This window comes from Athene cunicularia (assembly GCF_003259725.1).
Source record: "Athene cunicularia isolate RWA chromosome Z unlocalized genomic scaffold, athCun1 chrZ_part5, whole genome shotgun sequence".
NCBI classification, from domain to species: Eukaryota; Metazoa; Chordata; class Aves; order Strigiformes; family Strigidae; genus Athene; species Athene cunicularia.
In genome coordinates this window covers 485823-502165 of record NW_020799146.1, presented here as the reverse complement: position 1 = coordinate 502165, position 16343 = coordinate 485823, and the positions used below count along the sequence as shown (strand labels likewise).

General features: G+C 49.1%; 1 protein-coding gene across 3 annotated transcripts; it reads left to right on the top strand.

Moving 5' to 3' along the window:
• Positions 1–1403: 1403 nt before the first annotated feature.
• On the top strand, positions 1404–15073 carry ZBTB5 (zinc finger and BTB domain containing 5). 3 transcript variants are annotated; one of them, XM_026866893.1, is made up of 3 exons: positions 1404–1787; positions 7507–9574; positions 15057–15073. In XM_026866893.1, exon 2 carries the CDS (start codon positions 7511–7513, stop codon positions 9533–9535), a length of 2025 nt encoding a protein of 674 aa, XP_026722694.1. In that variant the 5' UTR covers positions 1404–1787; positions 7507–7510; the 3' UTR covers positions 9536–9574; positions 15057–15073. The 3 variants fall into 3 exon arrangements, with proteins under 3 accessions (XP_026722694.1, XP_026722693.1, XP_026722696.1); XM_026866892.1 differs by lacking the exon at positions 15057–15073 and having other exon boundaries at positions 7507–12362; XM_026866895.1 differs by lacking the exons at positions 1404–1787; positions 15057–15073 and adding an exon at positions 6682–7120 and having other exon boundaries at positions 7507–12362.
• Positions 15074–16343: the final 1270 nt, after the last annotated feature.

The following is a 16343-nucleotide window of genomic DNA, read 5'->3' as shown; positions in this document are numbered from 1 at the left end:
GGTTGAGCTGGTCACAGTGGTGGAGAAAGGTGGAAAACACTGTGCAACAGCGGCTGGGAGAGAGGAAATGTGAGAGAACAGCCCCGTAGACACAGGTCAGCAAGGAAGGAGGGGAGGAGTTGCTGCAGGCTCCCCCACGGCAGGGCGGCTGTCCCTGCGCCCGCCAAGGTCACCACGGGGCAGGCATGAGCCCGACGGGGACGGGGCTCTGGGGAGCTGGCGCTGGAGCAGCCTGTTCCTGAAGGACGGTGTTGGAGAGGTTTGTGAAGAACTGTCTCTGTGAGAGGGACCCCGCGGTGGAGCGAGGGAAAAGCGTGAGGAGGAGGAGGAGGAGGGAGCAGCAGAGTCGAAGCATCTCGGACTGACCGCAACCCCCATTGCCCATCCCCCTGTGCTGCTCGCGGGAGCAGATGGGAGAGGTGGGAGTGGGGGTGAGCCTGGGAAGAAGGGTGGGGGGAAGATGTTTTTAGTTCTGTTTTTCTTTTTTTTTCTATCCTACTCTGTTGTTTACTGGCTATAAATTAAATTAATCTTCCCCAGGTTGAGTGTTTTGGATGGTGATTGGTCTCCCTGTCCTTACCTCAACCCACAATTTCCGTCTTACTTTCTCCCCTACCTTGCTGAGGAGGGGGAGTGAGGGAACAGCTGGGCGAGTGTCTGCTCAACACACCACCATGCCAGAATAGGCAGAGCTGTGCGGTGCATCGGTGTAGATTTTTTTTTTCCTTTCTGAGGGTAAAATGATGATGTTAGAAGGTGAGTTTTTGAAATGAGTTTGGGAAGACTGGTTGCAGATAATTCAGCAGTTCTCATTTGAAAGAGTAGTTACCAGTTAAATCAGGTACGTGGATATAGTTATTCGTTTAGGCTGAAGATGTGCAATACTAATGAATCCACTGTGATGCTGGCAAACCAATATTTGTTACTCTGTTCTAAACCATTTCCGGGCAAAAGTAGATTTATTCATTATGCACTTAATCCTGGTTCCATTGGGGTTAAAAGCTTAGGCAAAGGAATCACCAAGAAAGGTGGTTGGATTGGGGCTATTTAAAATTCTTGAATCTCTGGTGAATAGTGAAGTTGAAGCGCTCGGTTCAGAAATGATTGCCGTGTTGAGCAGGAAGACATCGTGCTGGTGCCGAGCTGTCTGTGGCTGCCCTTTCCTTGTGGGATCCTCGCCTGGACCTTTGGTTCTGCGAGGTGGTGGTGGTTAGATCTGTGGGCTGGGGGTGATGGTGTGTGGGAGAAGCTGGCAGTTCTTGTGAGAGGAAGGTGGCAGTGATGGAGGCTGCTGTGGAACTGTGAACCTCAGGGAAGTTTTTCTGAACTGAAAACGTCGCTGTGACTTTAGATCCATCCACACTGATGGTGGTTTGTCTTCCTACACCCTTAAATGGCTCTACTGGCAGTAGAGCAGTGTTCTCTGCTTTTCCCTTTATAGATAAATCAGATGGTGGTGCTGCCCAAACTGCTTTCTTCAGGTGTTTCACTGCGCAGTGCCCCAAAAACCGTTGTGCTCTTAGGAACAGCCATTTCCTCACATGTAGATACAGTTTTTTAGCTTCCTAAGATCAAGAACAGAATCTGTGATCTTCTTTTCCTATTTTTTATTGATGCATAGAAAACGCCATGCTTTTGTAGGTTGACCAGAAAAGCATCCGTCAACTGTTTTGAGAGTAATGCCCGTGAAAGCTGCAGTGCTGACCTCAAAGCCCAAATGATGGAGGGGTTAGCCAGGAATTACAAGGAAACAATGTTTGGTCTGTTCAGAATACCCAGCTGCATAGGTGTGTTAAATAGTGGGATTACAACAAAGAAACAACACCCCAGGTGACAAGCTGAGGCCGCACATCAAGATGTCATGTTTCAGTCTCCTCCTGTGAGTCTTGCTGTGAAGCATCACGCTGGCTGCAGGATCCGGGGTCTGAGAGAGTCATCGGGGGGTGGGAGGAGGTGGGTGAAGTGTTGGGCAGCAGGAGGATGGCCTGCCGCGGGTAGTGCCCCTTTCTCCAGATAACTGAGAGTGCCTAGGAGAAACCTAGCCTTTTCTTAGGAAGCTTTTTGCAGCTTCTTTCAAAGGTGCTGTTTGCAGCTGGCAAGCTGTGCTGTTGCTGTTTGTTAATGAGTTGGTGTTGCCGTGGGTTGGAATGGATCTGCAGCACCTTTCAGATGACGAGCAAGCACTAAGCCGTACGCTAATCTCTTGCTCTTCTCTGGAGGCACCCAGCAGCAGCACTGGCAGTGCAGTTCATCCTGTCTGATTCTTAGACAAGTTGTAACTCATCCTCCCTGACAATAGGGAGATAAACCCTGTGAGTTGAACTATACATAAAAGCTGGTTCAGGAAGCACCTGAAATGAGATGCTGCAAGCTCAGCTGTCAGTCACTAGTCGCAGGTACTTGTCAGACACAGGCACACAAAATGCCTTCCATGGCCACTGCTCACTGCCTTATGGCGCACATGAAACCCGTGTAACACTGGGTTTACTGCTGTGGGGTGAGTCCAGAAATGATTTTAACTACTGCTAACTAAAATTCCTCCATGTGTTCAGTTTGAGGACACTCTCAGAGCAGAGAGCATGTGCCCTCCGTGTTTCAAAGTGACAGAACTTGCCGAAGATACTAAAGAAAGTGAAGGCTTCCATTTCTCCCTGCCTCTACTGTCCCACTGACCTACTGACTTGTTAAAAAACCAACATAACTGGCAGCAGAAAGTGCCTAAAATGACATTTGTATCACTTGACTCATATCTAGATTTATGTTTGTATTTCAGGCTTCAGGGGAGCTTTTTATGAGATGTATTATTTCAAGCACAGTGGTTAAGCACAGTACAAGCATATTGTAATGTTTTGTAAAATGTAATTTAAGCTAAATGGAAAACAGTTATTAATATTATATTGGCATGCTCTCAGGTTTTGGCTATATGCCAGGGATTCCTGCAGGCTTGGTACCTAGAATATCAAATGCATTTAAATACAGATTGCTCGGGTTTTGAGGTGCAAGTAATAAATTGCCCTTTGTTTATCTGATAAGGAAAAAAACAAGTACCTAGTCTAAAGTCTTCAGTAGTGTATTTGTGTGTGAGATCTCTTCTGATAGTGTTCTACTCAATGGTACAGTAGAGGCAGCTTCTGTTAGTTTTAGTAGTACAAAATCAGTTACTTCACAGACTTCTAAAGCTTCTTTAGGGGGAACTTGAGGTTGGTTTGGGGTTTTTGTTTGTGTATGTTTGGCTTCTTGACAATGGCTCAGGATTGCTATGTAGTCTGAACTGTGTCCTTTAGTGCTGGACATAGCAATAAAACTTGAAATAGATCATTTTTCAGAGTTGGTATTTTTCACACTGTTTTATAGTGAGTCAATTTTAACTTTTTTTGTAAAGAAGCGAGAGAAAAGGTTTTGATTCCTGCAGTAGTTTCAGTGCAAGTGTACTTAAGTACTTGTTCCATCTTGGTGCAGCTTAATTATTAGAGCAGAGGGATCTGATGGAAAGAGGGGCTGTAAGTCCACTTATTGTTATCAGTGCTGATTGTTCAAGAAATAGAAACCGCATGAAGAAATTATTACAAGTAGTAGAAGTACGTGCTAATGAAACCTGAATTCCTGTGGAAAAATCTACAGTGTCCTTTCTGCTGTTGCGTGACTGTTAGGAGCTGCCTCTGGTGCCCCCCTGCCCGATGGGAGGGGCTGCGCCAGCGCCGCGCTCGTGGCCGTGTCTGGGGACGGGCCAGATGCTGCTGTGGTGTCTGCTGGTGGGAGAATAAGGGGATTGATTGTGACTCTCTGAGAAGTACTCCTTGTAAATTTGGCTGCTTCTCTAACCAGACGCCACCTTCAACAAAAAATGTGGGAATTCAGTATCTAATCTCCTCTTTGTTAAATAGGGTTGGAGTTGACAGAGGGACTCTGAAGTTAATAGCTAATGGGAAATTAATAAAGAGGCTGTCTAATTGTAAATTGTAGCTCACTCCCTAGAATTTCAAAACACTTGCACGTCACGTTTCCAGTTGGGTATTTTTAATCCTGATGCTTTCTTAACATGAAAGGCTTAGTTGGAGCGATGTAAGTCTTATTTATCTTCATCCACATATCTGAAGGATCTTTTACCATGCTGCCATGAACACTGGGTTATGGATCGCGCTCCTCTGCACCACTCTGGGGCAGCCTGGAGAGGGAATGCCTCAGGGGGGAACCCCAAAGAGTACTCCGTGGGGCTCCTCCAGACCCAGCTCTGGAGCTAGCCCATCACAGCCCCATCCCCATGGACCCGGGGGAGCACAAGGCACAAGTGGGAACCCAAATCAAGGACCCCATAAAGGTGCACCCTGTCCAGGCCCCGGCCAGGGCTCCCAACAGAGCCTCTGCCAGCGTCCCCTCGTACCAGGGGGTTGTGCCTGGGAAAAGCAGCTGGGGATCCCACAGGACTTGAGGGGTGTGCATGGGGGAAACCGAACGTGGGGCAAAGGAGGAGGTCAGGGGACTTGGGGAGGAGCAAATGTGGAGGTGGAGGGGTGAGGGGATGAAAAGGGCTGGTGAGGCGAAGCAGTGGGCTGGCCAGTGCTTGCCTGGATGTGCCCTTCGTCTGCCCTGCCCTTTGTCTGCCCCCCTCCCGGCTGCACCCTGGGTGAGGGTCTCTGGTCTGTGTGACTGCAGCAAGGGGTCCCCACCGAGGGCCAGCCGAGATCATCCTGGACAAGCAGGTGAAGCGGGCTGGGAGCGAGGGGCTGTGCGGGTCCCCGAGGGCAGCGCTGGGTGGGAGAGCGCCCGTGACGCGGTGGCGGGTCCCTCTCCTACCCCTGCACGTGTGTTCTGGCGGTAGGCTTCACCCTGCCCGGCCTGGAGGGCAGTGGGAAGCGGCCTCTGGTGCTGCCCGTGCATGTGTCTTGCAACATTCACATGTGTGCAGTGCCTCGGTGCCCACTGGGGTCTGGGGCCCTTGGCTCTGCCCTGGTGTTTGCCTCTAGCAGTGAAGAGGCAACTTAAGTACTTAAACACCTACTAAGCACACGTTTTATTCAGTGGTTAATGATCTTTCTAAAGGTATCATCAGAATGCTAGGGAGAAAAGGCTTCCTTACTCATTTTTTCCAAATCAATCTTACATTAAAAATAATCTATAGTTCTCTCCTAAAACTGTTGTTACTGTTTGTTGTTACCTTATGTCAGTTTGCCACCTCTACTGGCACGAGTTCAGATCTCTTCGCCGACTGTGCTACCGACTCCCTTAATTCTGTGTAGCCCAATGCTAGTCCGAGTGCAGCACAAGCCACAACCTTGAGCAGGTCCCTTTGTTTGTCCAGGTTGCCCCTCAGGGATTTCATAAGCCTGGGAACTCGACAGTGGTAACTGTTCACCATACTGTAGTAGCAGCCTTGAGACAGGCTGAAGATGGAGTGTCTGCGTCTCAGACCTCCCTGCTGATGTCTGGCTGTCATCTCCTGTCCCTGACAAGGCAGCACCATTTCATAAGTGTGGCAGAGTGTGATTACTCTGCCCATCCCTTCCATCGCTGGTGAAGACATGGGTGAGTTTTGACGGAGGAGACAAGGATTTTAAGCCCAGCACAACTTAGAGCTGTGGGCCTAATAGAAAAGGGGAGGCCTGGCTTTGTACCCTTGCTGGGTGGAGAACCCAGCCCGGGTTCAGCTCATGCCTGTGGATGGTGTGAGTGGGAAACCTCGCTCAGGCCCAGCCTGGGCATCCTCCGGGCTCTGGGAGGACTCAGGTCTGACAGGGCGCAGAGCGGGAGCTGGCAGAGTGGTTGTGTGGGGAGCGAGGGCACACACAGCTGGTGTTAACTTCGTTCCTAAAGAGAAACCTAATCTCACGCTGCGTGCAGAATAACTCCTGAGCTAGTTCAAAAGAAATGTATTCTTTATAAAAGGGGCTCAAGGAACCCTTCCACTCCCCCTTGACCTGCTAGCGGTGATGATCCGCGGCTGGGGCATGTTGCAGATGCTCTGCCCTAGTCAGAGCTGAGGTGCTGCTGGAAGCCCGTGGGTGTCTCTGGTCCTATGGCTGCCTGCTGGCATGTGTGTGTCCATCGGTGTCCCGCTGTTGCTCAGCTTTCTGCCCTTCCCCGCCGCATTTCTCATGGCGGTGGCCATCCCCAGGCCACCATGCCTCGCAGCTGCAGGGAAGGAGGCTGAGCGCGTTGCGGCGGCGGGGGAGCCTTCCTGCCCTCCTGCCGCTGCTCCCCGCTGCCGCCCCGGGTCTTGCTCTTTGCCTCTCTGAGGTTCTGCTTGTTCTGATGATCTTTCCAAGTCAACAGTTAATCTGTGTCGGTCCAGGTGAATAAAACAGCAAAGAAACCAATCTGCATCGACAGCTGTACCTGTTTCCCTCTGAATGAGTGAGTGTGCTTGGTCTTGGCCAGAGCATACCTTCTGAGCAGCATCAGGGGAAGAGTCTGGAATACAAACATCCTGTCTGAGCAGACTTCACTGATCAGACGTGACTTTAGGATGCTTTGTACGCAATTTACTCAGATGGCTCGTGACTCTGCACAGATGCAAATGCAGTATGTGGTCTGGTCACAAAGTGTGCACTTGAGGACGGAGTTTCTAAATCAGCAGACTCACATTTGATCCCTCTTCAAGAGTATAATTCTGTGTGACCTTTTATTTTAGCTGCTTTACAGTCTTGTGTCACATGATACCATAGTATTGCTATTGAAAAACAAATGTGAACACAAAACTGTGTATGCCTGCCCCATACACAGAACCTTTCTGTTCCCCAAATCTTACACTTGGTTGATTTGTCATGAGAAAAAGCAGAGGTATCACCGAAAGTCACCTATTTAGTCTTAAGGTGAGTCTACAAAGATTTGTCTTAATGTTCTGTTAATGGAGATTTAAGGAACAAACACCCCTGAGTTTGTCCAGTGGTTTGCTGAGTAGAGCCTCATTTTGTCAAAAGCTTCCTGTAACTCCCTCATGGACTGGGGTTCATCAGGAATGGCACGTACAGGTGGCTCCTGGTGCTGACAGACTTTCCTGTCTTACTACCATTTTATTTATTTTGTGGGAAAAACAGAGGACTTTCAGTGCTTCCCAGCTGATGAAATACAGCGAGTAAGGAAGTTGTGTTACACTTCTGGTCGCTAAAGGTGTCAGTTTGAGGTAAGAGCCGACCGCTTGTTCCAGTGCAAAAGTGTGTCCCTTCTTTTCTGTTAAGTCTCTTCTCTGTGTTTCTGTGCTGAAAGTAGATACTTGAAGGACAGTTCTGCACTGCAGCTGAGTAACTGCAGAAAGGCATTTGCTGGATTAAATGAGGAGAGAATTGAAGTTTAGACTTTTCAGTCTAATAACGTGAGCGGATTTGTCAGAGGTTGCAGTAGGTTTTTCACAGACAGTTTTGATGTGGTACCAATGTGGCCATGGTAAATTCAGATCAGTTATTGTTCATCTTTCAGCTGCCATCTTGAACTTTCCAACCCTAGTTTCACTGTGGTCTGAATAGGACTTCAGCCATTTTTAATACTAGTTTCTTCTGTTTTGTTTCATAGGATCATGGATTTTCCAGGACACTTTGAGCAAATCTTTCAGCAGCTCAACTACCAGAGGCTTCATGGCCAGCTCTGTGACTGTGTCATCGTGGTGGGGAACAGGCACTTCAAAGCCCATCGCTCGGTTTTGGCAGCATGTAGCACGCATTTCCGAGCTCTGTTTACTGTAGCAGAAGGAGATCAGACCATGAATATGATTCAGCTGGACAGCGAGGTGGTGACGGCGGAAGCGTTTGCTGCGCTGATAGACATGATGTATACTTCCACGCTAATGCTCGGGGAGAGCAATGTTATGGATGTCTTGCTGGCTGCTTCTCACTTACATTTGAACTCTGTGGTTAAGGCATGCAAACACTACCTTACTACCAGGACACTGCCCATGTCTCCTCCCAGCGATCGGGTTCAGGAGCAAAACGCGCGCATGCAGAGGTCTTTCATGCTGCAGCAGCTTGGCCTGAGCATTGTGAGCTCTGCCTTGAACTCCACTCAGAGTGCAGAGGAACAGCCAAATCCTATGAGCTCCTCGATGAGAACTAACATGGAGCAGCGCACTACTTTCCCTATCCGTCGCCTCCACAAACGCAAACAGTCTTCTGAGGAGCGGGCCAGGCAGCGCATCAGGCCCGCCATGGACGAGTCTGTGTCCGAGGTGGCTGCAGAGAGTGGGCAGTCAGTCGTTCATTCACGGGAAGATTTCTTCTCGCCAGACTCACTGAAGATCGTGGACAACTCCAAGGCCGATGCTGTTGTTGACAACCAGGAGGACAATGCTATTATGTTTGATCAGTCTTTCAGTGCTCAGGAGGATGCTCAAGTGCCCAGCCAGTCTGACAACAGTGGAGGAAACATTTCGCAGATGTCCATGGCATCCCAGGCCACCCAGGTGGAAACCAGCTTTGATCAGGAGGCTGCTTCTGAGAAGAACAACTTCCCGTGCGAGAATCCCGAGGTCAGCCTGAACGAGAAGGAGCACATGAGGGTGGTGGTGAAGTCTGAGCCCCTGAGCTCCCCTGAGCCTCAGGACGAGGTGAGCGACGTCACTTCCCAGGCGGAGGGCAGTGAGTCTGTTGAAGTGGAGGGAGGAGTTGTGAGCGCGGAAAAGATAGAGCTGAGCCCCGAGAGCAGCGACCGTAGCTTTTCCGACCCGCAGTCCAGTACTGACAGGGTGGGAGACATCCATATTATGGAGGTGTCAAACAACCTGGAACACAAGTCTACTTTCAGCATCTCAAATTTTCTAAATAAAAGCAGAGGTGGTGGCTTCAGTGCTAGTCAAAACAGTGATGACAACATTCCAAACACCACCAGTGACTGCAGAATGGACAGTGACACCTCTTACCTGATGAGTCCGGAGTCGGGGCCTTCTGGCAGCCATTCATCCGCAGCTGTCTCCCACGTCGAGAATCCCTTCAGCGAGCCCGCAGACTCCCACTTCGTTAGGCCGATGCAAGACGTGATGGGTCTCCCCTGCGTGCAGACCTCTGGGTACCGGGCGGCGGAACAGTTCGGCATGGATTTTCCACGCTCAGGCCTGGGTTTGCACTCCCTGTCGAGGGCAATGATGGGCTCGGTCAGAGGTGGAGCCAGCAGCTTCCCCGGCTACCGCCGCATAGCCCCCAAAATGCCTGTGGTGACCTCTGTCAGGAGCTCCCAGCTGCAGGACAACTCATCCAGCTCCCAGCTGATCATGAACGGGACCACGTCTTTTGAAAATGGGCACCCGTCGCAGCCCGGCCCGCCGCAGCTGACGAGGGCGTCGGCAGACGTCCTCTCCAAGTGCAAGAAGGCCTTGTCAGAGCACAATGTCTTGGTGGTGGAGGGTGCCCGCAAGTATGCCTGCAAGATCTGCTGCAAGACCTTCCTGACCTTGACGGACTGCAAGAAACACATCCGCGTGCACACTGGGGAGAAGCCGTACGCCTGCCTCAAGTGCGGCAAGCGGTTCAGCCAGTCCAGCCACCTGTACAAACACTCCAAGACCACCTGCCTGCGGTGGCAGAGCAGCAATCTGCCCAGCACTTTGCTCTAACCTCCCCCGCGACCCAGGGAGGTGCCGCTGCAGGCGCCGCGGGAGCCTCCACACTCTGGTCTTGAAGGCTACAGGCTTGGGGGCTGCTCTGCTCAGCGAACCTTGGGTGTGATTGTGCCACACACACAAAATTCTTGGTTCTGTCACTTGGGGATATTACTGTACCTACCTCACAGGGGTGTTGTGAGGCTTAAACAGCTGCAGGCAGAGAGCGTGGAGAATCTGGAAGTGGTGCTGTGGGGGTGTGAGGCGTCACCGCGAGGCGCGCTCGGGCCTTGAGCTGATGGGGATATGGTCCTGAGGGCTGAGCGGTTCCTTGCAGGGCAGAGGGGTGAGACCCTAGTTATCTCATGAAGTAGCACGTTTCCAGAACGAGAAACTCAAGTGCAAATTTCCTCTTTTTTTTTTTTTTCTAAAGTATTTTGTAAAAGTGAAAGCATTTAAATAAACGACCTGTAAAACAAGTTGCTGCATTATGTATGGACAGTATTGCAAGAGCTGCTTACTGTAACTAACGCAGGCTGCAATCTTTAAAAGAGATAAAACAACTTTGGATGTCTAACATAATGCTTTATAATATGCTAATTATAAAAATAGTTCTAGGGCTATGAGTGTATGTTTGGCTGTTTTGTAGTAAAGGACACTGTGTAATGAAGGTGCTTAAATTAAATCCCAGACAAGTAACTTTTGGACTGCCAGGTGTACGTATACTTTGAACACAGCAAGATCTGGATGCTTGACTGATTTTTTTTCTGTAGAAACTTGTATTAAGTGGTAAGTGAAGTAATGTTTCTTGTTCGTGCTCTTCTTAGCAGTATTTTAACCAATTTGTATCTCCTATGTTAAAATTCTGTATACACCGAAGTCTGAAAACAGCTTGTCTTTGTCTGCTTTGTTATTTTGAAAGAGAGATAATTTGTGATGGCTTTTTTTACTGTGTAAGATGGTCTCTTGCTGTTTCCAGGTGCTGATAGTCAATCTGATCCCCGTTACTGCCTAAGCATGTTGTTCTTTTCTGACACTCTTATCTTCAGGCTTTAATTTCCTCCTGTCCACGCACTCACTTTCCTTCACAACTGTGGATTGTTCCTCAGATCAAACCAGTCAGGAATGATCCTCATTTGCCGTATATATGTCTTTCTAAAAAATGTAGTTGTCAAATCCAGTCCTTCCACCGAAAGTAGTGTCATAAATGTGTGTTTCCACATAAATTTTAAAAATCTACATAGGTTTAATTTAAAAACAGCACTGAACAACTTTGTATAGCAGAAATTCAGTGATCATTATTCTTCAAGTGAATCGTGTAAATCTTGTTTTAATTTCCTCTTCTTTGATACCATTGTAACTGTCTGCAGTCTCTTTTTTTCCTTTTTTAAAGGTGCACATGAACTAACTACTGGCCTTCAGCATATTAGGTTTCCAAATAAAATTTTGGAGCACTCCTGCTGATAAGTGTTGCTCTACCATACAGGAGCTGGGTCAGGGCTACAGTGTGTCCCTTCTGCTTAGGAGAGATGGAGGATTTGTGTTTCCTGGTATCTCAGTCGCAGAGCAACAGCTTTCCGTTAATATAAAAAAAATTTGTAAACCTTCCCCTTTTTATTCTGTACGTGTCCTGTGTGATGATATTCAGTAGTTTCATGATTTTTGCTACCTAATAGTGAGCCTTCTTAAACATCTTGGGCTTACATTTGGATCAACTGAAAATTAAATCTTGATCCACAGTCCTGTAGGTCATTTGACAGAATGAACTGTCAAAACTGCTGAAGTGCAGAGACCACAGCCATGGTCAGACCGAAGGGAACATGGAAATCTTCCTTTGCTGGGCTTCATATAAAACACTACTCTGCTGATGAAGAAATGTGTCCTCATCTCTAATTACACGGCTTCACACTGAGGGGAAAAAAAAAAAAAAAACAAACGTCTGTCAGTGTGTCGTTTGCACCTTGAGCATCCAAGGTAAACAGAAACATGGTGAATGATTGGATTGATTCCTTTAAAATGTTAAGATTTTGTCATAGGCATTATTTAATGGTCGTATTTCTAGCTCTTGATTTTATAAGCATTAAGAAAATGTGCTGCTTTTTTTTAAAGCCTTAGGATATGCCACATTTTGTGTGATAATTTTGGTATCAGGGGACTAACAGCATTGAGTTATACTAAATAATCTCACTGAAACATCAATAAAATCCAGTATTTTGTACTTTAATATTCTCTTGTGTTGCCTTATTAGTAACGTTCTGATTGTTTCCTCTTCCTTGCATTTCTAGTGTTTTGTTTTAAAAGTAGGGGTTTTTTACATTTTCTATATGTTCCCAATAGCACATCCGAATTCCTTGAATTCTTAGGTGTGTAGGGATAAAGCATCTGCGTGAGGAAGGAGATTAATTAAGAACTAACAAGCAGATAAACATATTTAACTGTACTTTTGATCTGTTTTTACAAATATTTTAATGTCAGTGTGGAATACCAGACCTTTGCAGGAGGACTTCTGTCTTCTTTCTTTAAGAAAAAATTCAACTCAGAGCATTTTTGGAAGCAGCAACTTTAAGTTTCATTATTGAACAACATCTCGTGCATCCGGAGGAGCACACTGCAACCCCCGAGCCTGTTGCTTTCCTCGTCTTCCAGTACGAAGCAATATCTCAGAAGGGTGTCTCCACTGAGCCATCCCCCGTCTTATCTCAAAGCTTGGTGATGCTATCAGAGAGCTTATTGCCCTGGTTTGTGTTGAAAATTTAATACAAATGCTACAGTGAGGTCTCATGTGAAGATGTCAGTATGTTGGTATTATGAAACATCTGAAAATAAACCCTACGTTTTTGTGCTGCTGTGTCTGACCTGATTTGCTTGTGTATGTTATCCTGGTGTCTGCCAGCAGCAGCTGGTGGATTGACTGAACACGCAGCACTTGGGCACTGGTCGGGCTCCACGTCCCTGGGTCATGCAGCGCCAACTCCTCCCGCGGATCTGGAGGCGTTTGTGCCTGGCGGGTGCTGACCCTGGCTGGGCTCCTGCTCCACACTGAGGCTCTGCCCGTTTCCAGAGGACACGTGAGGCCCAGCTGGCCAGAAGCGGATCTGTATTTGAGCCGGGACCAAGTCCCAAAATTCGACCTCGTCCTGTCGAGGCTCCATGGGCTGGGCTGGGCCTGCAGCACAGCACAACTGCCATGGGCCCAGACGGTTTGGTGTCTCCCGGAGCCCCTCGGCGCAGGGCTCTCTGCCTCGCTCTGCTCTGAAGACATTCCATGCAGGTCGCTCGAGATGCCCTGTGGGTGCTGATCCCCCTGCAGGGATTCTTGCTGCTGCTGCAGCCGTGAGAGAAAGGGCGCCTTGCCCACCTCTCCCTCACCCGGGAAGGCCGGGAGCATCCCCACTGCTGCGTGAAAATTATGGACATTTTTTTCAGCTATGAGTTCACTGCAAGTGCGCAGGTGCTTGTGCTGGCAAGGGAGCAAGGGTAAGTGTCTGGATAATGCGGTGATTATTTTTGGTAGCAACATCTGACTGCCCCCAGTGACCTTCCAGGTCTGCAGCACAGGGCAGGTTGGGGACTTGCTTAATGAAATGTGTTAGTGCTGATGAGGGTGAACTGCGTGACTCGATGGCACAACTCATGTCTTGAATGGACATCAGGGCAGTCAAACAGGTCTTGAAAAGGCATAAAAGCCACAGTCTGTAATTTAAATGCCATAGTTCTTAATTTTTCTTAATAATATATAAAAATAAATCTGTTCTTACAAAAAGGAAATGAGTGAACTAATGTCAGACGTTTGCCTGTGTTAACAACACCTGTTTAACTGTGTGTTTGTAGAAGCACACGCTCGTGCTTAGCTGAAGCCTGAAGTTCACTTACACTGTGGAACCACTTTTGAGGGCTGCTTGTTCCTGCCAGAGGAAACAGCCAGACTCAGAAACTCCTGGAAACAAGAGCCAGCGAGACCCTCAGCCCGGCCGGAGGGAGGGTGCTGACGGCCTCGTCCCCGCCGTGCTCTGTGCTCTTCCTCCTGCTGCCGATGCGGCCAAGGGAGATGCGGCTCTGCTGGTGCCAAACACTGCTGCTGCCTCCGCAGCGAGCGAGCGCCCGACTCCGCATCTGCATCGGCACAGTCAGCCAAAAAAACACCAGAACAGGCTGCTCGAAGGGCCCCTGCAAAGGGATTATTACTCTTTATGCCAGCCTGTAAAGAAATACTTGTTCTGAGCAAAAACTGAGCATAAAATCCTGCACTTCACTCAGTAACAGTTTTGTTCCTAGTGGAATATACTCTCCATAAGAGCTTACTATTATGCTTTTTATTGCAATAACGTTAGTATCTATGTGATACCTGTAAAATCGGTAACCTGTTGTCATTCTTGCTCTCTGACTCCCTTGTGAGAAGATGCTGGTGCTGTGACCAGGAGGCCCAGTGCAGCTCCTCTGCCCCGGGGGTGCTACAGTTCACCACGCTCTGCAGCTGTTCTGCTGCTGGTGGCACAAAGTTTTCACTAGTGCCTGTTGGTGCGGAGTGTGCCCGGACTGACTGAGCAGGAAATCCCGTGAAGAGGTGTTTGCCCTCGGACGCAGACCTGGCAAGGCTTACCTGTGCTTTGCTGTCAGTTGGTTCAGCTCAGACTTGCTTAAAAACCTGCAGGTTCTTTTAACCAGGGGCAGAGATGAGGTTAACATTTTACCATTTACATTTTTTAAGCATTTATAGAAAGCAGAATCTTTCAGTAAGGGCATACTGATGATTTACGTGGCTGGCAGAGCAAAGTGATCGGCAGCTGTGGAAGGTACTTTCTTGAAGAGACTCCAAGGTGTGACGCCTGAAATGTGCTTTGATCACTTTGTCAGCCTTATTTACAAGCTTGTGTCTACCTCTTAACATGCTTGGGGAATCTAATACAAGTGCTCAGACACCAGTTCATTTACACTCAATTATTGCTCACATCATTAGGGGTCACAATAAACCTCTCAAATACTTGGTCAGCATCCCTCAGTAACTTCACCAATACCAGAACCTTTAGTGTCAAAACCCTGAAGTCACAGACCAGCAAACGAAGCTGCTGGACTTGCGCTGATGTGATACAGCCAAGGTTTTCATACCAGAGTAAATGCCTCTCATTTCTGTTACATCAACTGGAAGCTTTCCAGCTGGTTGAGATACTCGGGAGCCCACTCGTTCCTGTCTACCACCACGGCTACAAACCTTCCCTCGGTCAGCAGCGCTCTCATTAGACACTTCCCGAGCACTTCCTGCCTCTGATGGGCAGGCGTACAGTAATCAGCAAGGCTTGTGAATCAAAACATATTGATAAGCATGTCAGATACTCTCTGAGGCATGAAGCAAACGTCTTCCTCTAACTAGCCAGCATCAATAACTAATTAATGAACATCTTCCAATAGCTATCGCTATCAGAGTATGCTTCATTTAACATCACGAGAAATTCAAGCAGAGAATTCAGCATGAAGAACACTTGCCGTGGGACAGAAAGAACTTTAACTCATCAGCCCAGACTTTTCTCTGTATGCTTTCAGCTCCCTCGAAGCACCAGCTTATACCACTGCCAGCTACTGCCCTCCCCTGTCATCTCTTAGGAAATGTTCTGGTGTGTTATTCGGCGCCCTGCGTGGCCTTTGTATGGGATGAGAGTTGGAAAAACCAGAACACTGCTGCTCTCTGCACCCTGGGCTTGTGCACTTTCTTTTTTCACCCTTGGCAGAAGCCTAACCGTGCTGTGCCATAATGAACAGTGAATCGAGCACTTCGGGCACGGTGTGGCCAGCCGCTCTCCTGGGCTTTCCTCCAGAGCCTGTTCCCTGTCCATCTGTCCAGCTGCAGCACCGCGCTCGCTGCCCCCAGGCTCATCCTCCCTGCTCACAGCCCTCGCACTGTGCCCCCTCGCTGGGGGGAGGCCGGTGGAGCTGTCTGGGGGTGACTGGGCAGGCTGCGGCCTCCCTGCAGGAGGAAGCACGAGGCTCTTCCTCGTCCTGGCCCATGGGTGCTAACAGCCCCTCTGCAGCGCCCAGTGGAGAGGGGCTATGGTGGGAGCACCGTCCACAACCACTGAGCTGTGAATGAGACGCTTCCTCCTGAAGCCCCCTCTCCCCCCGGCCTTGCGCCATCATATCAGAAAAGCACCAGGTTAGTGTCTGTCCACCCCATGAGGCTTTGTGTCACATCTCTTTTTCAGCAGGATTTCTGCTGGCCTGGGTGGCTTTCATCGATCCCTGGAGCGTGGTGGGTGCCTTGGGGCCACTCAAGGAACTTCCCTCCCTGTGTTGTCTGAAAAGGGGGTTCATGGCCCGGGGTGGAACGGGCCAACAGCCGCACCCTGCAGAGACGTCGCTTGTTTGTTTTAGGGCTGCCCAAGCCTGGATGCTCAGTGCTCTCCCACAAATCAAGCACACCAGCGGGACTTTCTGTGCTGTCTTTATGCACAGAACTTGCAGAGTCAGTGATTTTCAAAGTCCCTCCTCTCTAGGATGACTGGACGGTAATTTACATACAATTATAATACTGCTGGCAGACTCTTCCACCACTGTGCGTGCTGAGGGGAAGGGTCTTCCCCCGGGCAGGGTCTTCCTGACCTACAGGCGTGATGTTTAGGTAACCACGAGGGCAGTTCAGCGGAGGACACACGCACCCTGAGTTTGCTGGCCCCGCGGGCGCTGTGCCCTCCTCCGGGTCCAACGGCTCCGGGAGGTCCTTGCTCCGAGAGGGCGATCTCCTTGTGGTGCTGGCGGGGGATGCCTTTGGCTCTAGCACAGACAAGGCACATCTTGCTTCAGGGAACCGCAACGGTGCTGCCTGGCTCTCAAA

Excerpts from the sequence above, each read along its gene's own strand:
- ZBTB5 (XM_026866893.1), top strand. The coding sequence starts at position 7,511 with ATGGATTTTCCAGGACACTTTGAGCAAATCTTTCAGCAGCTCAACTAC.